Genomic DNA, 22,665 nt, shown 5'->3' with positions numbered 1-22,665 from the left:
TAACCTACTTGGAGATACCAACTTTAATAGGTTATAATACCAACTCTGATAGGTTATAATACCAACTTCAATAGGTGATAACCCCAACTTCAAATAGGATTACACAGCGCGTGTTAGTTTGGTAATTGTTTTTTTTATTAATAATGGGCCGACCTATTTGAGACGCGTCTTTTATATAAACGGTCTCAAGTAAAAATTTGTAGTTGACTAATAGTCGAACCCACATACTATCTCTTGTTCAAAATAGACACTTGAATAGTAACTACTATTTAGCAATTGGTATTAATTTATTTTATTATTTATTAGAAATATAAAAAATATAGTCATGTAAAATTTTATTTGATTCATTTAAATACACACTTTTATACTATTTTTTTATAATTTTAAGTTATATGCAAATTATACTAACGATACATTGCATAGTGTGACAACAAGAATTATGGTAACTATATTTTTTCACTAATTCTTAAATGAGACGGTCTCATAGTGAGACCATCTCTATTGGGCTGGTCCAATATATATTTTTTGTCTTAAAACGATTACTTATAACGCTAAAATAATCAATTATAATTTTAATATGATTACTTTTTATAGTCTTAGAGTAATTACTTATAACTTTAAAACGATTACTTATGATCTTAAAGTAATCAATTAAAAAAATGAGCTACTTTCATAATAAGACGGATTCATACCAGAACAAAAAAAATTTGTAAATTCATCACGTACTCCGCATGTAGAATACCACACCCTTGTCCCTTGTTGCTTGTATATCAAAATCTTTTAAAACCAGCAATATGCAAAGTATGTTTAGGAAAAGTGCTAATACTAGCACAAGTAAATTATATTGGTGTTTGTTTAGGTCATGACTCTTGTCATTTAATAAAAAATTGTATTAATATTTTCTTTTATTCACTCTAAGTGCCTTATTTTTTTATTGGGACAAATTATCTGAAATGTCTAATTTTTATTTTTTAATATGTTAACTTTACCAATTTATCCTTACTAAACTTAACTATACTTTTACAGTTATTAACTCCAGTTTACTCTATCAAAATTTAAAACACTGCTATATTTTTCTCTTTCACATATGATCTTACTTGACCACATAAAAAATAGTAAAATCAAATAAGACACTTAGGATGAATAAGAAAATTGTGTAATATACATATACTTGGTGAGTGATCTGTTCACCCAATAGTCAATACTAATATTTTATATTTGCCCAGATAGTAGAACTGAAAAGAGTAGGGTGGTGGGTACCAATAACAGCATAGGACATTAGACTACATATGAAGCTATGAATACCGTCAGGCACAAGTCTTATCCAGGTGTCGGTTTAGTAACAAAAAGATCGGCTTCCACCATTTCAAATCAACTCCCATCACTAATTAGTCTTCCTGGCTTGTTCTGCAAAATAAAAATAAAAAAACTGGGCCATATCCTATCAGTCTCAGTATGCCTGGGAAAATCCTTCCTTTTAGCATGTCAAAATTTCTGAGCTGTGTTGATCCACCATGCCATGTATAGTATAGACTATAGAGTACATAGAGACAAGGGAATGAGCCCAAAGCCCCAAACCAATAATTATAATTCTCTTCAGATTGTGGTTCTACTTGAACCCACACAGACCTGTATTTTCCTGTGCAAATTTTAATGAGTTTCTGTCTTAAATGAACTGTCACGCTTCAGAATGAATGACTACAGTCAAGCAACTAAATAGACTAGCGGGATGCTTTGCAAAATAGCTTATTAAATAATTTTTAGCTTATTTTGTACAAATAGAGGGTTGGGTGGTCAAACCATCCAATTATAATACTTGAAAAATTACCTGGTTAAAACGGTTTATTGTTATGACTTATGAATAAGTTGTTTTTAAACAAGCTACTCATAGCAGCGGGTTCAAAATAATCTGGTCAAATCAATCATTATAATCAGCTACTAGCTATTAGTTGCTTTCCAAAGACCCTAAATGAGAGCTCATGAGTTAAAAGATTAGAAACAAAACCGGTTCAAAATGTGACAAAAAAGATGGCATCGACATCGATAGCTACTGCAAAGTACTACTAACAAGTCTTTAACACTAATCAGACTTGTGCACAATGAAGAAAGCCTGGGACATCTTTGTTTCCTTTTTTCTTTTCTGAAGTATTTATAAGAATACAGATACTAGGTCAGATAAGAATACAGGATACGAGCTTCCATTTATCGACAGCAGGAACAAGGCCGACTGAAGCATGTTCAATAATCTGACTTGTACTCGGTAAACATGGGGTAAAAAAACCGAGTACTTGAAGCACAATGGTGACATCTACAAGATCAAATCTACCGTAACTTACACTGACGAATACCTACACGGCTACATCTATACCTAAGAACGAATTTGATACAATTACTTGAGGAATGCCTGATATCTCACAATCCCCACATAAAGCTACAATGGAATTTCTGCAGAAAATCTGGAAACAAATTTAGGCCAGGAAAATCGCTCATTCGTCTTCTGGTATACTACAAGAAGGAAGAGGTATATCGCTCCTCTGTCCAAATATATCGGGAATTCCTTCCCAATTCCCCTTTTCCCTAGTTTCCCAGTATCCACCAATGTAACGGTAACAACCTTCTTCGTCTTTCTGGAACCATCTGGGTTGCCACCCACTTTCTTGGATCCTCCTAGCCTGCAGCGCGTATAAAATGATAAAAAAAACCAGCATCTGTTTCTGCCTGGTCCACTATGCAACATAGAAGATAAAAAATCACGCTCGAACTTTTTTTTCACAGCTAATCATCAAGCGTGCTAAACTAAATATGTATACCAGTTTTACTTTTTTCGGCAAAATCTTCACAATTGTACGTGCGCAATTCAATTATTATATGTAGAACATTCTTTAGTGGTTAAGCGAGAGGAAGAGTTTGTGAAGGTATCTTTTACTGTAATGAGTATATCAGGAAATGCTATTTACTCGGGCAACAAATACCTGTCTTTGCAACTGTTCAAGTCTGAGCTTCTCGGCATTTGCCAGCTCATATTCGCCATTCTCCAAATGTCTCTGATCAGGCCGAAGTCTTGAGTCCGTTGGTGGCAGCTTCCCCTGCAAACCCGGTGTCAATTCATTCAAAGATATTGCAAAAGGTGTGAGGTTGTATCTGGTTTTGGTGACGGATTTGTCTCTCTCCCAGAGCAAGACAGCTTCAGTCATTGGATCATAACCCTTTGGCTTCATAGTCGGATCTCCCAAGACATAGTACATTGCCTCATCCCACTTTCCTACCAACATCGCAACCTTCTCACCAGTTCTATTGTCTTGTACAAAACCATGAACCTACAAGTTAAAAGGAATTATCGAGTTACAAAACGTTGTGCGAATTAAATATTCAAATAGCACCCACATTGAAAGATTTTTAAAAATCAATTTTATCGGTGCTTTAGGATCGTAGCGCCGGATTGGCACGAGTAAGCATTGTATTGTTATCTAACAAAGAAGTAAAGGGATATGAATATGTTCCTACAACTCTGGCTCTATATTTGAGTTGCAAGCAGTGTCACGTGATTCGCTAATCTCCTTGCGAATTAAAAAAACCGAATCATGATCGGTTTTGGGCTATTCTTGGGCAAATTTGAGCGAATCACGAATTCAAAAGTATGTTACAATGGTTGCAAGGCTAAATCAGACAGCTTACCTGATGGGGATTCCGATCTATTATAGATTGCTCTTTGAACTTAAGCTTGCAGGAATAGTTTCCGCTGCCTTTGATTCGCATGGTGCCATAATGATCACAGTAAATTTTACCGATTATAATGTTGTATATGGAAGTTGTCACCTTAGTCCACTGAAATGTCTCGCCATCTTCAAACTGAAGCATAAGTATACCAACCGGATCCAGTTGGATGGAGCGACCCCAAAATTTACCCTTGAGATTAGAGTCAGCCCAGAATTTCCAACCTCTGCCCTCACAGTGACAGGCAACAACCATGGGATGGTGACTGACCTGTAGATTCCGCAATATCCAATTAACCATGAGTGAAGCGATAACCAATTACAAGTGAAGAAGTATGTGTTAGCCTAGTGGTTGAGGACTATCCATTTCACCCTTGTGACATTCTCACCATCTACATGAAGGACTAATTCCCTCTCCCCCTTGCCTGTAAAGATTCTCTAGCCTACTCTCGAATCAAAAATAAATTAAAAAATCCAAGCGACAAGAAGCGAAAAGAGATATGACCATATGTCACAAACTATGCAAAACAAAGAATTAAGCCTAGATTCTGACGATCTTTACTCGAGACGGGTTCTATAGCCAACTAACATTAAGTGTGTTTGGATGGAAGGAAATGGAAAGAAAGGAAGGAGAGGGATTTGGAAGGATAGGGGAATCCCTTGTTTGGATAATAAAATTTGAAGGAAGGGATTTGGAGGGATCCGGAGGGATAAGATGAATGTTTTTTGTTACTTTGGAAAGATTTGAAGGGAAAACTCTTATCCCCTTTCTTTCTCTTTCCTTCCTTTCCCTTCCCTCCCTTCCCCTTCTTTTCCGTTCTTTTCTCTCTAAAGTTGCTATCCAAACATAGTGTATATTTCCAGAAGCTAAAAAGTGAATACCTTTTCAGAGAAGAAACGAAGGCCTTTGTCCGGGTAGTCAGCCTCATAGGTTTCTCCGAGAAGGGGATTAAAAGGTTTGCATTGACGACCCTCTGTCGAAGCATAGCCAGATACTGCAAAGGCAGCTACATGCAAAATTCTCATCAAGTCATTTCCCTGCAGTAGCAATCATTCTCTTATTATAAAACTCAAATACAGCTCAAAAATAGTACCAGAGAACCTCGTTGTCATAGATAATCAAGAAACACTATTAATAGAGAATGAAAAGTCGGCAAAGAGAATGAAAATTGGAATTAGATAGTTAGCAATCGGTTGGGAGCTTTCAACCCAGATCCAGAACCTTACCAGCTTCCCCCATTCCAAAGCCCTATCTACCAAGTATGAATATTCCAAGTCTTCGAAGCATTTCTGCAACGACGAAAGGGGTTCGTTAAAGTAAACAGGAAGACAAACTCCCGAGAGGTCCTTCCCGATATTGTCCTTGATAATAGACCATAATCCAATAGGCTTTTCTTTTTCCTTTGGTTCCAGTAAACTATCCCTTCTTTTGACGTACGGGTATTCCACGGGTCTGATACCCATTGGAAGCTCCTGTGAACAATCCTGCCCTAGAGAACTGCAAGCATCTGCAAAGGATTCTCGTCCACGACACGAAGCACTTCTCAAAAACTCAGAAGCCAAATAATCGTTTGTATCGAAATATGTGCCATCATCTTCATCTGATTCAGCGTCCACACCATATTGACTTTCATTCTCCACATCAGAGTCCGACCCACTACCTTCAGACATGATGGAGTAGAAATCTACATGAAAAAGTACTTAGTTATTGCAACGATAATCTGATCATTATCAGCAAACAAGAGTAAAAAAACTCAAGCTCACGAATATCTGGTGTCGAAAGTGAGGCAGAAGGGAACCCTAACGAAGGGATATGGGGGTATGGGGGCAGAATAGAGTAAAAGCACAAGTGCTTTACTAACCACTGAATCTTCTATTTCCTTGTCCGCAACACGAATCTCTTCTCTTTGTTTCATCAACCACAGTCGTCTCCAGCTCTATCTTCTCGGTCTAATGGAAAATTCACAAAGCTCTCAATCAAGATAGCATACGAAGATATATTAATTTTCTTAAGACATGCATCAAAATGATGAAGACAACTTGGACCGGATTATACTGAAATTTCAGAAATTCATTTTAGAATAATCCAAAATCAAATTACTCCCAGACGCAGTCTGGTCTTTGATACCCTAAGCATCCATTATACTAATACGCGCACAGGCAACTCGCGAACTAATCCCCAATAAGTAGGATGGGGCAAAGAGTTTCTGTACGGAGAAGACGCACCTTTATGGTTTCTTGTATAACTTATCAGGCCAGAGCAACACACGGTATGTTTGAATAAAAATGCAAAGTAGAAATCCTACTACTTTCATCTCATGTGCAAGATGAATGATGATAAAGAAGTAGTTTCAGTAAAGACGATGAGAGATACCTCTAGCCGTCTCAAAGTTTCCAGCAACGAGACATGTTTGTGTTGAAGAGCTTTAAACTGACCCTGCAGCTCGGAGACTTCAGTAAGCATAATAGACTCACAATCCTTAATCACTGGCTCCGCAATGCCTTCCTGCAACATCCTTCGTCGAAGCTTCTCTGTGGACACAACAATGTCTTCAGGAGCAAAATCGTTGCTTGTCAACACTCTAGGGAACAAATCTTTAGCAGCTAATAGTGCGTCGATCCATGCTGATCTATCCTCTTTAGACACACAACGCAAGTGAAGTGTCTTTGTTCCAGTAAATATGCTCAGCCTTTTATCATCTGACTTGCTTGCACGAACTGAAGAAACCTGTAATTCAGTAATAAATGAGCCATCTCCAAGAAACATAAAAATGTCACAAGCTAAGAGCACATCTATGGAACACTAAAATAACTATACTTCAGAGTTCAGACCAAACACCATGCTGTAAATCAGATGAAGTTATGGTTTGTATGGAAACATGGATGAAAAACCATCAATCAAGGATAAAATTAAAATGAAGAAGTATTAGTGAGGCCAACTCGAACTTATTGGATAGATATTATGAAACAATGGTACGCGCAAATTTCATCCCTAGAGGTGTCATTCGGGTCATCAAGTTGTTTTCGGGTTAGGTGTTTCGGGTCGATTTGAAATCGGGTTTTGTATCCATATTGTTTTTTACATAATTGTAAATGATTTTTGAAGTCGGGTCAAATCGGGTTCAGTTACAAGGTCGGGTGAATTTCGGGTCATCAGGTATGTTTTGAAGATCTCTATTCATCCCTTACAAGCTATACTTCTATTGAGAACAAGGCAGAACCATAGAATTGTCTGCTTGTACAATGTGCACATACCATGTTTTTTTACTTAAACCTTCCCTCAAGCATTATATTTACATTATAGTCCTTAATCATACAAATATCCCAAGAAACTAATAAAAAAAGGATAATATAGTCCACATATGAACAAACCAAGTTTGATAGTCAAACCAAAGTACTATAATCTCCTACCATCATCATCACATATGTTGGGGTAATTGGCACAAGAAAGTAGCTCACCACCAATAAGGATGAAGGGCATGCCATTCGTAGTCCAACATGTACTAGCAGCCCACAATTTTGACATATTGGGACACCCCAAAAACAAAACAATAAAGTCAAAGAACTTCAAAACTATCTATCTTCCCATGATGCTCCAACCATACTTCATTCATCACATTTTGATTAAACCAACTAGACATAGCACAACCTTGTCTTTGAGTTGGAACAAACATTTTATTAAAATGAAAAATCAGTTAGGTGCTCTGGAAAGTCAACTTAAGATTCAAGTATGACTATTATGAATAGCTCGGTCTAAAAATTTCAACCAAAATTACCTACTTCTATGTTCTTCATTGGAATCAATTCAAAATACAATAAGAGTAACACCCCCCATGATCTATTTGGATCCACAGCCACAACACACCCAATATTTCTTCACCTTAGACCATTTGTTATCAGATGAACCAGCAAATCGGATTCCAAAGCCAAAACAGACTTAAAAAGCAGCATATCCAACTTCACAAACACCCTAATAAAGAAAACATATACTTACACTACATACTACAAATTACACAATCAAACTATCAAAAACTACAGTACTAAAAAACAAATGTAATGCAGTTCAATTCAATCAAATGCAATAAATCAAAAGCAAATCAAGTCAAGTAGTGTAAGTATACCTTCAAATGAACTTCTCCAAAGGGTTTCCACTGCTTATTATAACTTGATAAACCACCACTACTAATCCTATTGCCATTACTATAATTATTAGTTCCAATGTTATTATTATTACTACTAACACTAACATTACCATTACCATTACCATTATTCTTCCTCATATACTTAACTGATTCTTCCCCAATAACTCTCACCCCATTTTTCTCACTCCTAGGGCTCGAACTTGTGACCAAAATCTTATCTGGACCATGCAATTTATAATATGAAAGAACCCCATCTTCCAATACAAACCATCTTGACCTCCAACCTTTACCATAATTCACCCATTTATAAAGTATCCCAGCTACAGCACCCCCATGATTACTACCATACACCCTCAAATCTCTACCATTCATCAACATCACATCTTCAGCCTCATGATGATGTAGCTGATCCAACACTGTTGTACTACTACTCACTGATGACACTTGAGCTGAATAACTATGCCTAGAAAACCCCAAATTAATCCCACCATTGTTACTGATTTGGGCTTTTAGTGAAATCGATGCATCAAACCCTATTTCTGGTGGTTTTCCAATCACATTTGGGGATTTTTCTTTATCAACTGAAACCGGGGCAATGCAGCAAAGAGGATTCATGGGTTTTTGTGGGTTTTTGGTGAGGGTATGAAAGTTTGATTCTTTTTCTTGTATTTGTGTTGAACTACATTGATGGAAAGAGAAAACAATGGTGGGTTTAAGAGAGAGAAATGGTGGGTTGCAGATCCATTAAATTGACACTGATGAAGAGCAGAACAGCAACAGCAAAAAAAAAAAAAAAAAAAAAAAAAAAAGCAATTAGAAGAAAGAGAAAGAGATTAAAATAATAAATGAATTAAATTATGGGTTGGGAAGTAAATGTATTGAATTGAATGCAAAATCAAAAGAAAAATGTAAGAGTTCATTGTTTAAAGAGAGAATTGAATTTGGGTAGAAGGAGGGAGAAGAAGTAAAAAAGAAAAGGAAAATAAAGAGAATTTAATTTAGAGGAGGCAGATAATGATTGTGGGAGGGAGACAGGTAACATGAGCAAATTTTGGGCACTTCTATCTTGGCCTTAAGTCATATTCCCACAAGGCCACACCACACTATTTTGTGATTGTGGGAGCTACTATTCTTGCAAAAGCCAAAATTTCAACAAACAAAATCATGGGATAAAAGTGAATTGTAATTATTAGTATGATTAGTAGGAGTAATTAGTAAAATTAGATTAGATAGGTAATTTCTTGTTTGCTATAGTATTAGTACTAGATAATCCCCTTACGATATAAGGTTTTTTTTATTAATTATTTTTTATTATTTAAAATAAAAAAGAAAATAGATTAAAATTATTAATTATATATTCATTTTTTATGAATTATTAATAGCATATAATAACTAATATTTAATTTATTTTTGATTTTTAAAATACTTTTTTATAAGTTATGTATGATGTTAAATAATGTTATTTTAATATTATTTTAATCTTTACTAAGTAAGCATAACAAACTATGTTAAAACTAAATTCTAATTTTAATAAATTGTTTTGAACACATATTACAATATTATTTAAAATCAAATATTTTAAATGATGATAACATTTATATAATTAAAAAATAATTTAAATAATAATACAAATATAAAGTTAAAAAGAACTTGTCTTGTATGAGACTATCTTAATGTTGAGACGGACCTATGTAATTAACTCAATTATCTTATTGATCACTATAAGATTGTAAGTGACAAATTATTATTTTTGGTTTCAAAAACGAAAGCTAGCAAATTATTATTACAAAGAACAAATTTTTTGGTTTCCAAAATGAAAGCTAGTAAATTATTATTGTGTATTGAACAATGAAAAGTCATATGCATCCCACTCAGACAAGTTATTGAAAGCTAATAAAATGATAAGTCACATATTTCCCACTAACTCTATTAGCAAATCATGACATTATCTTTGATAAATGGAGGGAAAAAATTTCTTGAGAAGTTGACAACTTATTATTTTTGAGTGTGTTTATGTTATCCGTATTTTGCTTTAGTATAATGTATAGATTTGCTTAAAGGGAGATGAAGTCTTATATTGTAAGTGTTGTTAGTAATCGATTTTAGTTAATGTCAACGAAGCAACTCAATTAAAGCTTAGGTTGATTGTTTTAGTTCTGAGCTATGTAATATATTCTTTAAGACCATTTACACGAGAGCTTTTTGGGCTAGACCTACTCATATATAGCTTTAATTATTTCACTTGAAATAAGGATGGTTGCTATTTGAACTTGTGACCTTTTTGTCGCGTTAATTTTGATATCATATTACAAAAGTGGAATACTAAACGTACCCCTCATTTTAAGTGGAATACTAAACGTCATATATGAGAAATATATGCATTGTACACCCACATTTCCAACCCAAAAAACTCTTGTGTGATGGGGTGTGATATATTGTATATAACATATTATAAAAGTTCAACTATAAGCCTAATTCAGGGTCTATTCGTTATTTTTTTTTCCAGTTTACAATTTTTGAAAACTACAAGCCAAAAATAGTAAATCAAAAAAAATTATTTTTGCTTTCAAGTTGTTAGTTTTCAAAATTATCATATTCTCAATTAATTTGACTAATAAAATTTATATGACATATATCATATAACTTAGAAAAAAAAATGGCCAAAATATAAATTTATGATAAAAAATAAATCATGTTATATGAAGAACAAATTAGGTTAATTGACAAAATTAGTTAATTGCTTGAAACCACAATGTTATTATAAAAAAAATATTTTTGTCAATGCACTAAATGCTTTGATTATTAATAATATTTTTACCACAATAAACATAGTTGCATAATACTCAAATAAACATTAATTTTTATTAATTAACACGTAATTTCGTAATAAATTCACAATTTAATATATCAAATTTATGATTTTATTAAATAATTATATTTTATCTTTAAGGTTATATATGCACAAACAAAATTAGTTTTTGATTATGACTTAAAAGTGGACTTTTTAATTGTCAAAAAATTAATTTCTAAAATATTTTTTTGACTATTTGACCAACTAAAAAGGGTAAAAATCAACTAAAACACTAATAAAAAAATTCTATTTACCAAAGGAGCACTTAATCATGTAATAAAAGTATTGATCATGTACTTGTATTTAAATTATAATGAATTAAATAACAATGTTAAATGACAATAAATCCATGAAATAAAAAATGAAGGAAGATGCATGATTATTTGTAGATTTGTTTTAGAGCATCAAATCTGAAATTTTGTGTCAATGAATGGGCAATTAGGATCATGTTCTCAATTATTATTTTTTAATAAAAGCATGATTCTCTCATAAGCACATGTGAACCTATGAATTCTTTTGTCATCTTATCAAATTGCAATTTACCAAAAGCCTGCATTTTGATTTTTCATGGATGGATTATTTATTTTGATTATTGGAAGAAATCTAATTAGTGTATGTACTCTATATACTTTTTATTTATATTAACGTACTACATGGCATGCTTCGATCAAGTGGTAGGGATGTAAGGTTTATCAACTAAACTCTAAGTGAGTGAGACAAGAGTTCCTTTACTTAAGTCTTTATTTTTGTATATCAATTAATTACTTATACCAACATTTAATTCATCACCAACATCTCCATGTTTTTAGGATTGGCTAGTTGGATAGAATTTGTGGAGGTGATTTTAGCTTTTAGGGATGTATTTATGAATCCTAAATGGTGGGTAGGTACTCCAGATAAAATTTTTAAATGGACATAAATACGAAGAAGTAAATTCTTGAAAGTTGCATTTACTATGTTTAATTGTTATTACTATTATATTTCTGATGTGAAGCTTATAAAATTTGTAGAACTAAAGTCCTGTGCTAGGTTATATAAAGAAACTAAGTTATTGTTCGAGTAATGTGGTGAGAATGATATTGTTGAGTTGTTGTTGCTAATCTATATATAGAATGAACCAATGTGTCTAGCTTTGATTGCTTTATTGAAAATCCTATATGTATAATGATCAAGTTAGTACATGTGGAAAACGTAATTGATATAGCACGAATGTTCTTTATAATGAATATATTTGAAGTTTAGACTAAATCAAAAGGTGTTAGTTAATTGGTGGTGTTAGTTAAGAATGAGATTATGGTGTTAGTTAATGATGTCTTGACGAAGACTGTCAGAGTTCTAATTGTTTACTGTGTTTGTTTGTATTCATTATTTCTTGGGTTGGTAGGCCAAAAATTAATCTCATGTGCACAAGAAGATAAAGTTTAATATGACCTCATCAATATGGGCCAACGATCCTCAAAGCATATCGAGTAACATCTTAAAATGACCACTTTAAGCCAAAGAGCCATAAAGAGTTTAAAATACTAGATTGAGAGAACTACTAAAGCCAGTGAGCTCTAAGTTGTCTGAGTGACAAGCTTAAGAGAACCATACAATGTTTAAAAAGTTAAGATTAATACACGCTATTTTAGTAGTTATCCTCTAGTCATACCTACATGCCACAAGAAGACTTTAGGCTTAGGAGCCTTAAAGTGGCCGAATGACAAACGAGGATTGGTTTAGAGAGCCTTATTTACACGAAGGACATTGACAGAAGAGGCTTGATTAGTAACAATATGAATCTTAAGAAGAACAATTACTTTTGTGAGAGATCTTCTCTCGATAAGACGAAGACAAAATAAAGAGTTCATAAACTCATACTTTGTATTAATTAAACTATTTAACATATCAAACGTATTTCATACATAAAAATAATCAGACAGAAATAGTGGAAGAAAACGAGAGGAAGTCGGTTGATTTATTGTTGTTGGTTTGTTTTTTTTTTTTAAATGATTTTTGTTGGTTTGTTTAGTTGCAAAGGAAAGCACTTAACCCTCTCACTTTTTTTTTTCTTTCAAAATTCCCAATTAAAAAGCTTCTAATTTCAACATCCAAAAAAACCCATTTCATACTGAATACTGATCATGAAATCTGTCTAATCGAATCGAATCATATCAAACCCTTGTTAGTTAATTGACAAGTATCAAATTAAAATGGTTGGAATTGTTGGCATTCACAATTCTACTTCAGATGCGTTGAGTTTCCGCTTTCAAACGATATCGTTTTCGCACCCATCATCATCAGTTACATCTGAGTGTTGCTATCATCATCATCATCCAATTAGCGTTATAGCATCAGAGTCATTCAATTGTTTGGTATGATTTAGAGGCACTTTGAATGAACATGATCACCTGCCTTCAATCATCATTCAATTGGATCTCAGTTGCAGATCCTTCCTTATTTTGTATTTCTATTTCTTCTTTATATTTCTCTAATGGATGCTTCTTCTTTTCGCCTTGCCGTCGTCATCGACAATGGTACCTCGAGTGTTTTCTCTTTCTGTTATTGGGTTTATTGTTAATTTCGTTGTTTTCTAATTGAAGTTTGTTTCTGATTTGGGTCAATTTATATTTTAGGTATATGTGTGAAAATTGTTGAGTTCTTACCTTGCCCATCAAGTATTTGATGAAATGTGATGATGCTGAAGTGTATTGTTTTTTGAAGCTTGTTTTTCTTTTGGGTGAATGATAGATTACTTTATTTGAATATGCAATTGTGTGTTTTGAGGAGATGTGTCAATGGTGAATGATAGATTACTTTATTTGAATAATTATTAAAATCTGGTTGTATACAATTGTGTGTTTTGAGGAAGTGTGTCAATGGTGAAAGTGTCTTGACTTTTGCTTTGATTGTGGGTTAATTAAAGCATCCTCGTGATCTATGTGGATGCGCAGGAAATTTCTGCTTGTGAGGCTGAAGTTTTAAAAAATGTGTATGTCTGTTTGAAGTGAATGTAGATGTGTGTTTGAATTTGAAGGGTGTGAAATGGGTTATGCTTTGGCTAATCATGGTTTGTATTTTCACATTGTTAAATATAAGTGGAATATGACTATGGTGTTATGTGCTAAATCCTCAATATTTAAAATGTGGTTAAAGAGTTAGTTAATTGCATGTAGATTGGTATCTTCTGCTCTGATTGGGTTATAAAATTTTGCTGTACTTTTTCGTTCAAGAAAATTAAGACGTGTTCTAAGGTCAATCAGAAACATGTTTGTTTTTACAAGGTTAGGTTGCTTACATGTGGCCCCTTAAACCCAACTAGATGGGACTCATGGGAGCACTTATTGGCGTTGGAATAATAAAGTGTTGCATTGAGGTTGGGTTTGCTAAATTGATGACTTTTGCACGATCCAATGCTGGTATACTAAAATGGGGTTTTTTGGTAATGTGGAGCCTTGCTTTGTAGTCCCAACAACTGTTGAGTGAATGATTCTTTTGTAAACCAACCAAGAAACAATAAAACTAGTAATTGGATGACTCAATATAGTTGGCTTATGAGACGAAGCATTATTTAGATCTAGGTCTAGTAGTACTTACAGTTTAAATTATCCCATCAAGAATGGGCAGGTTGAGAACTGGGATGCTATGGAAAGGTTTTGGGAACAATGTATTTTTATCTACGCTATGATCTAGAGGATCACTACTTCTTGCTCACGGAAAGTCCTCTGACGCCTCCTGAGAGCCGAGAATATACTGGTGAAATCACGTTTGAGACTTTTAATGTTCCTGGGCTCTACATTGCGGTGCAGCCTGTGCTTGTTTTAGCTGCTGGGTACAGTACATCAAAGGTTGGCACCTTTCACATGTTATTCCTCGTATTTTTGCATTGAGTCATAGTATTAGCATTATGATTACATACTTTACATCAGCTAATCTTGATTCCATTCATCTGTTCTTGCCTCTTGGATCCCACAATGGTGGTTCCCTATTATGTCTATTTAATTTTGATGTTTCGATTCTTACAAAATGGAAATGCTACAATACACTCATAGCAACCTAATATGATCTGTGTTACTGTGTATAACAGCTTGTATAATCTAATGCATTCTTATAGTGAAAGATATATACTGCTCGGCTTATTTGGTGCTGTCTTAATGGGCATGCACCCCTTTCTTTGCAGGATATTGATGAATAGCTCTGAGCTTGCTTAAGTGCCTATGTATGATTACTGGTGCTTCTTGCTTTTATTATGTACACTGCATTTCTTGCTTGTGCTGGTTGTGATTTTAGCACCGTTAAAATGAGATTGGCTCTCATGTATTGAGTTGATTTAGTTGCAAAAGTTAAGTAACCTACCCTGTTCTTGTTTGTAGAGTTGATAAGGTGGCTATGACCTTGACTCCTTGAGGCATCACTCCGGCATTCTAGTTGGCTATTACGAGTGTTATTTATGAATAGAAACATATGTCGTGTAAATAGATGTGATGCAGCTGAAGTGTTAATCAATCTTACTTGATCCTAGGGCAAGATGATGTTTTTTGACTTTAGAGTCAAATGTGAATCTCATCGTTTTTTTTTTGGAAAATCTATGTTCTTTTTTAGTATTAAATTGTCGTATTTATGCTGATATGAAAGGAGGGTACAAACTTCAATTGAAATTAAATTGTCTTCAAGTTCATAATGTGATGTGGCGAATAGAATTTATGTAGCTATACATGTGAATGACTCAAATGTGAAATGGCTCATTGAATCATGTGCACTTCTTATTTATGTGAAGTTGCATATGACGTTTTCTACCGAGAGTCAATCGGAAACAACCTCTTTGTGTTTTACCATTAATAAGGGTAAAGTTGCGCGCATCCGACCCTCTCAGACCTCACCCAAGTTGGGAGCCTCTTAATGGCTTGGGGTAATGGAATGGTGATGTTGTTTTGTTGTATTAAAGAATGCTATTAAATGAATTTAGATGAGCGAGAGATTTGTGGGAAAGAGGCTCTGAGATGCACATTTTGAGTCCTGTTAGGTTGGAAATCATTTCTTTCAGTTGTCCCTATTAAAAATATTTACATTCTTCTGAATCAGCTTTGTTGTATGTTCACATGAAGTAGTATGGTGTTACAGAGCCCAATCGGCAATAATGTATGAAGCTAGGAATGTTTGTTCTTGAAGCCACTGTTTCTTGTTTCTTGATTGTGACAAATTAGCACCCTCTAAACCCAGGCCTTAACTTATACTGTTCTTTTATCATTTCAAAAGAATTTTCTAAAGCTGTACCTGTACTGGAACTTTTGTCATTCATCAGTTCCTTTTACTAAATAAATGCTTTACGGGGTGGCTGTTGGAGAGTCTTTCTATTATGAACGGATAAACACATTTTGGGGCATCGATGACCCTAGGTGGAACAATTCCTTCACTACTTCCTCCTTCAATCATTGCCACAACCTTAACTCTTAGCTTTTTTTATTACTCCTGTCTATGAAATTGTGCCTATTTTTATTATAATTTGTCTCACTTACATTGCATCATTTTCTTTTTTTGGTAATGGTACCACTCTCTTTCTTTTAATCTCACTTACAAACTTATACTCTACATTTATCTCATCGACTAATTTCTTTCATCCATTGGTGCTTTGTCTTACTCCCCATCTCCAAATTAATATTACAACTCAAAAGGGGTGCTATTTCATTGGGACAGAGGGAATATCTTTTACCGCTTCAATCATAACCTTCATTCCAATTGTGCCCAAGAGATAAAGGACTAAAGCTGCATATACTTGAATGTCTCTGAACATTACCTATGGATATATCCATAACCTTAAGTGGGTTATAATTCTTGTACCGATTATTCTACTTTGCAATTGTGGTTAGTGAATAGTAATAACATTACCCAATGCATGAACTAGTTCCACAGGCTGTATGTGTTGTTGATCATGCTCTCAAGTTCGATAACTCCATCATGCTATTTAGTCGTTTAATTCAAGTTGTCTTTCTCTATTCATTCCATGCAGGCTTGCCATACCAAAGCGGAATATGAAGAATACGGTGCTAGTATTTGTCTTGCAAATCCCGTTTTCAAGGGATGTACTGATGTGAAGAATCATGCAATCCGCTTCAGTTGTACCGAATCTATTTGCAATTTTGGCTTAGTGATTTCCAGTTTTTCACTTCCAACACAAAGTCTCCGGTTCTTCGTATGCTCAAAACCTGTCAATGTGATTTTGAGTCTTCAGGCTACATGGAATTGGTGTAAAATAGAAATTTACTTTGTAAGAAAGCATTGATTTTTCATCTGTAACAATTCTTTTTCTAGGAAGCTATAGATTGCTGCTCTTCATTTGTAATTGGATGCTTTTTGTTAGCAATCTTATCACAGTTGCAACAAGCACATTATAGTTCCTCTTGATTTCTTACTCTTGTAATTGGATAACCGAGTATTTGTTCACTACAACTGATACGTTCGCAATTGGGATCGAGTATTTCCTAATCTAGTTTCCGATTCCGGTGACATGGAATTACTACAACTAAGTCACCTCTTATTCATATGTTGGAACTTTTAAGAGAATTGCAAAAATACTGTTGAGCATACTATGAGTTTAGACAACTATATGAATTGTACATCAACATACATGTATTATGTATATTTAGATATACTAAACTTTCATAATCTTTTTATACAAACTTTGACCATAAAATATTCTCTAGAAGAATTTATATAGTAGCCCCGTGGTTGGTTGATCACCTCTTAGACATGAAGTATTGGATATTTAAATTCACAAGTGAAGTTTGAATAATTATGATAATAATGGATCTTCTCACATTACTAGTTTTCAAGAGTATAGCCTTCATGTATATACTCTCTCTGTCATTACCAGTTTTGCCAAAACTTAAAAGAAAATAGATAAAGTGATATTTTATGTAAAACTTAGAGATATATATAAATGAAATGAAAAAATAAATTAAATGTGTGAATGAGAATTAAAAAAAAGATAAACTATGATTAAAAATAAAAATTGGACAAATTTAATTAAACAGACTAAAATAAATAAGTCAAATTTCATAAAACAAAATGATAACTCTTTTATATTTCTTTAAATTCAACCTTAATATACAAAATGCTTTTCCAAGAAAAATACTGTACAAAACACTAAACAATTTGTGACAAATTGAAATTTTTTTATTATTTAATTTATCACGAAATAATCTTATTAATAAATAACAAAAAGTGACAATTTTATTATTGAATAGTGGTTGAATGGTTTGTAAAACAGTCTAGTTGAAGATTAATCTAAAATTATATTCTTTGAAGATTGATAAATAAAATCTCATCAATTTAGTAAGCTTTACCTTAAAAAGACAAAAGAAAATAGAAGTACGAAATAGGTTTTGACTGTAGAAAATTTATTTATAAGATGAAAAAGGATTCAATCCTCATCCTCAAGCAAGGAGAATTAGGAGGAACCAAGGAAAGATAAACAAGATACCAATCAATTGTCCGGAGACTCCATTAATACACAGCACAACAAAATTAAATATTAATTAAAAAGGTATAACTTTTCTTGAATCGTTATTTATATCTAATATTCTGAATTTTGGTGTATTTTTTGAATCGTAAGTAATCGTAAGTAATCGTTATTTATAAGTTTTGATTATTATTGTTCAATTGGAGTTTTGACTATTTTTTTTCATTAGATCTGCTTCTAAACTTGTCAAAATTGCTACTTGATTGGTTTAGCAGTGATTTTGATTTCCGAGTATGTTGATATTACTTCTGATTTCTGATTTGAACAAGTGAAAAGTTGTTGGATTTGCTTTTCATGATGTTTAATTGTGTGGGTTAATTCGATTTTTTTGCCCATTGTACAAAGGGTTTTGGTTTTGATGAATAAATTTGATGCCTTTTTCTTATTGGTGACTCTAATTACTTTATCGAGTTTCCTTTAGGTTTTGGAGCTAGATGTTGATGATTTCCTATTTTATCCCGTAAGTTTAAGAACTAGCTATATGATTTCCTATTTTATTCTAACAGTTTAAAACTAGCTATTCTTGAATCTTAATTGTACTTTTTGAGATACAGAAGTTTCTGTTTGACATAATTTTGGGATAATATTCCTTAATTAGCTGTGAGAGATAGGTGGTTAGTGGGATAGAAGAAATTAAGCTATATTGACTCACTTTTCTGGCTTTATTTGTGCTAACTACAAGTAGAGTTTGCTAATGTCTTGCTGTATGTTAGGGCCTGCCTTGATCTTGTATAGTACTGATTTGTTGCTTTTTTTTAATGACATGTGAAGCAATTTCTATATATGCTACACTTAAGTTTGCTATAGGTAGAGCATCTTGTGTGCGAATTCGCTCTCCTTTAACGTTGAAGAGGAGAAAGTTTTTCCATTCAGATGGTGGAGTGAATTTGTGAGTCTTTTTGATTGAATCTTCTTTGTCATTTTACTACTTAGGTGCAAAATACTATCTAAACGTTATTATAACGTAGACATAGATGGATCCGGTTGCTGAGGAGCAAATAGATTATGGTGATGAGGAATATGGAGGTGCTCAAAAGCTGCAATATCAGGGTAGTGGAGCAATTCCGGCACTAGCAGACGAAGAGATGATTGGAGAAGATGAAGATTATGAAGATCTTTATGATGGTGTTAATGTCGGGGAGGGTTTCATGCAGTTTCATCAGGCACAAGGGGGTCCTAATAGTATAGGTAATGGTGTTATGCAAGTCCAAATCTATAATACCCCTCAACCTAGACAAGATGCTGGTGTGTCCCGTAACCTTGGCATTTCTGGAGTTGTTTCCGATGGAAGGCAGCAGAAAGCAAGTCTTGCTGTTAAAGAACCAGAATCAGGTTCTGCTAATCGCATCAGTGGGGCTTTGGGTCCAGAAAACCAAATTCATGATGGTACTTCTGGGAATATGAGCTTTCAAGGCTCTGCCCCTATATCTCAGACCGCTGCAACTAATGTTTCTGATGTTAATAAAGCTAACAATCCTGCTATTGGAGGTCCGAATGTCACTCAGGGCATTGTAAATAATCACATGGCGGCAAATGTGAACATGTCTGTGGACCATATGATGGCCAATGACAATATCATCCGGCCACAAATGGACAATGGTCCGACCATGTTGTTTGTGGGTGAGTTACATTGGTGGACCACTGATGCAGAACTAGAAAGTGTGCTGTCACAATACGGAAAAGTTAAGGAAATTAAGTTCTTTGATGAGAGAGCAAGTGGAAAATCAAAAGGTTATTGCCAAGTTGAGTTTTTTGATGCTGCTGCTGCTGCAGCATGCAAAGAGAGCATGAACGGACACATTTTCAATGGACGAGCCTGTGTTGTGGTCTTTGCTTCTTCCCAAACTCTGAAACAGATGGGAGCTTCCTATGCAAGCAAGAACCCACAACAGCCTCAGTCTCAGCCTCAGGGAAGAAGAAATGCAACTGATGGAGCTGGAAGAGGCGGTGGTGGGGCGAACTTTTCTTCTGGAGAAGGGGGAAGAGGTTTTGGAAGAGGTGGATGGGGACGAGGGCAGGGTGTAGCTGCTAGGGGTCCAGGTGGTTCAGGGCCGAGAGGAAGAGGACCAATGGGCCCTAAAAATGCCCCTGGGAATGCTACTGGAATGGGAGGTGCTGCTATGGGTAATTTTGGACAAGGTATGGGAGCTCCAGGTTTCGGTGGACCAGGCGGAGGAATGATGCATCCTCAAGCCATGATGGGTCCTGGGTTTGATCCAAGCTATATGGGTCGGGGAGCTGGTTATGGTGGCTTCTCTGGCCCTGCATTTCCTGGGATGAATATGATGCCTCCATTTCCTGCTGTTAATCCTATGGGACTTGGTGTGGCTCCACATGTTAACCCTGCCTTCTTTGGCCGTGGAATGGCACCAAATGGAATGGGTATGATGGGTGGCACTGGAATGGAAGGACATCCTGGTGGGATGTGGCCTGACCCTAGCATGGGTGGATGGGCTGGGGAAGAACATGGTCAAAAGACAAGAGAGTCAAGTTATGGTGGTGATGATGGTGGTTCTGATTATGGATATGGAGAGGGAAATGCTGAAAAGGGTTCTAGGACAAATGCTGCTCCCCGGGAAAAGGAAAGAGTTACTGAGAGAGACTGGTCTGGAAATTCTGACAGGAGACACCGTGAGGAGCAAGATTATGATAGATCTGACAGGGATCGCAGATATAGAGAAGAGAAGGATGGATATAGAGATCATCGACAAAAGGAACGTGATTCAGGTTATGAGGAAGATTGGGACAGAGGACAGTCTTCTTCAAGATCTAGGAGTAGGTCCCGGGCTATGCCAGAAGGTGATCACAGGTCTCGGTCAAGGGACGTTGAATATGGGAAGAGGAGACGTGCTCCATCAGAGTAACAAGTCCTGATTTCACGCCTATCTTCTGTTAATTATGGCGAACGCTGTTCTTCATGTTTGCAATAGCTTGATCTTCCTCCTACTGCAGTTTCCTGATTGTGGCCAAACTTGCTTGGCTTCTGATGGTTGCAGCGCTTCTGACTTTTCGTTACCAAAAGTAAGTATCAAATTAAGGCACAGATTGAGGGAAAATATATTCTTCCTTCTGATCTTGCTCACTAAAGGACATCACTAGATGCCATATGCTCGTATCTAATGCCTTTTGATTTGAACAGGTAGCTTGTTTAGTGTGACTGTGTGGAACTTATTTGCTGGTTGGTCTTGTATGTCGCCAGCTAGATTATTATGATGTTGCCTCTTTCCCTCTGCTCAAAACATTAAGCCTTTTATTGTGACTGGATAATCCTTCATGACTACCCGAGAGTCATCATATGATCATTTGTGAATGATTGGACTACCTTGTGATCATGCGTCGGACCTATATGCATTTCCTTTTCTTCTTCCAATCCCGCGACCTTATGTTTGTGTCCATACTGTTTTATGGATATGATGCTTATTCTTGTTAGATTTGCTTGTTACATTTGTCGATGCTTACTTTAGGACACACTGGATGTGAGTGGTCTAAATTAGAGTATAATGTGTTTCTTCGACTTGTTTTGACTTAAAAATTTTGGTCATATTGATTCAGGGAGCAGTCTTTGCTTCGTGATTGAATCAGCCTATGTTGATTATCCAGAGAAAGATGTTTTATGGCTGCCTACAGTATTTTCCTCTATATGGCCATGTTTTCCGAGGAGCTTTTCTGATAGTGCTTGAAGAAAGTGTCTTAAAGAGATATTACCTGAATTTTCACTAACTAAAATGGCTACGTTTGATTAGTTGTCTCTTATAACATTCCTTTCAAGTGTAATCTTTTTCGCTTGTAAATTTCATGTACTCAGTGTATGGCTGTCGTAATTACCCGTCATTTTGTATCTCTAGCATCAACTTAAAGAGTCATGGCCGTTGTAGATTGTTAATGTTTCCTGTAAGTCTCAACTCTGTAAACAAGGGTGGCCTTTTTATGTGAACAACCCTTCTGATGTATTTTGTTGTATTACTTCTTGTAAAACGGGTAACTTTGGCACATATGGAGAAGATAGCAGCTCGCTCCCGAGACACTGTAGTTTGCATGGGCCTAATTTTTGGTCATTTTACCCATGCATAGAAGCCTGGTTCTCGGTTTCTGATCCAACCTACCTTTTCTCGCGCTCAGAGCCATTCTTATGTATATAATTAGTTTCTAGTATTCGTTCATAAGAATAAAACTTAGCTTGTAAATTTCTGTTAGTCTGGTGAGAATTGTTTTAACCCCGTCTTATCAGCTTTGAAGCACACAAGAAAAACTAGGATTCCCTTGTACAGAGTTCGTCATTCTTGATATTAAAAAACTGTAAATTCATGTAGAATTTTGTATTGATTTTATAGGAAGTGACTAGTCTTATAGAAAGTGAAAATTCTGAATCTTTATCTCTGTCCATTCCTTTAGTAGTATTGGATTTTGAAACAAATCATGTAGTTTGGCCATACAGTTTTGTAATTTGTACTTGCTGCTATT

General features: G+C 34.9%; 3 protein-coding genes across 7 annotated transcripts; 2 read left to right on the top strand and 1 right to left on the bottom strand.

Moving 5' to 3' along the window:
* Positions 1-2,048: 2,048 nt before the first annotated feature.
* On the bottom strand, positions 2,049-8,924 carry LOC130808657 (oxysterol-binding protein-related protein 1D). 2 transcript variants are annotated; one of them, XM_057674111.1, is made up of 8 exons: positions 7,835-8,924; positions 6,088-6,441; positions 5,576-5,663; positions 4,941-5,398; positions 4,596-4,751; positions 3,676-3,984; positions 2,973-3,317; positions 2,049-2,672 (listed from the first exon to the last, which is right to left on the bottom strand). In XM_057674111.1, the coding sequence occupies exons 1-8, from the start codon at positions 8,468-8,470 to the stop codon at positions 2,487-2,489; spliced, it is 2,532 nt and encodes an 843-aa protein (XP_057530094.1). In that variant the 5' UTR covers positions 8,471-8,924; the 3' UTR covers positions 2,049-2,486. The 2 variants fall into 2 exon arrangements, with proteins under 2 accessions (XP_057530094.1, XP_057530093.1); XM_057674110.1 differs by having other exon boundaries at positions 2,049-2,726; positions 7,835-8,870.
* Positions 8,925-12,654: 3,730 nt separating this feature from the next.
* LOC130808710 (actin-related protein 3-like) lies at positions 12,655-17,385 on the top strand. 2 transcript variants are annotated; one of them, XM_057674175.1, is made up of 3 exons: positions 12,655-13,222; positions 13,970-14,533; positions 16,693-17,385. In XM_057674175.1, exons 2-3 carry the CDS (start codon positions 14,351-14,353, stop codon positions 16,963-16,965), a joined length of 456 nt encoding a protein of 151 aa, XP_057530158.1. In that variant the 5' UTR covers positions 12,655-13,222; positions 13,970-14,350; the 3' UTR covers positions 16,966-17,385. The 2 variants fall into 2 exon arrangements, with proteins under 2 accessions (XP_057530158.1, XP_057530159.1); XM_057674176.1 differs by having other exon boundaries at positions 12,712-13,222; positions 13,975-14,533.
* A 553-nt stretch (positions 17,386-17,938) lies between these two features.
* On the top strand, positions 17,939-22,573 carry LOC130807934 (uncharacterized). Of its 3 annotated transcripts, XR_009040681.1 has the most exons (4): positions 17,939-18,228; positions 18,976-19,093; positions 19,173-21,225; positions 21,757-22,573. XR_009040681.1 is itself a non-coding variant. In XM_057673340.1 (2 exons), exon 2 carries the CDS (start codon positions 19,179-19,181, stop codon positions 21,066-21,068), a length of 1,890 nt encoding a protein of 629 aa, XP_057529323.1. In that variant the 5' UTR covers positions 17,939-18,228; positions 19,138-19,178; the 3' UTR covers positions 21,069-22,573. The 3 variants fall into 3 exon arrangements, 1 of the variants encoding a protein (XP_057529323.1); XR_009040680.1 differs by lacking the exon at positions 18,976-19,093 and having other exon boundaries at positions 19,138-21,225; XM_057673340.1 differs by lacking the exon at positions 18,976-19,093 and having other exon boundaries at positions 19,138-22,573.
* The last annotated feature ends 92 nt before the right edge of the window (positions 22,574-22,665 follow it).

The sequence above is a fragment of the Amaranthus tricolor genome, chromosome 3, assembly GCF_026212465.1.
Source record: "Amaranthus tricolor cultivar Red isolate AtriRed21 chromosome 3, ASM2621246v1, whole genome shotgun sequence".
Classification (NCBI taxonomy): domain Eukaryota; kingdom Viridiplantae; phylum Streptophyta; class Magnoliopsida; order Caryophyllales; family Amaranthaceae; genus Amaranthus; species Amaranthus tricolor.
Note: the sequence above shows the minus strand (reverse complement) of the source record. Positions and strands in the feature narration are given on the sequence as shown.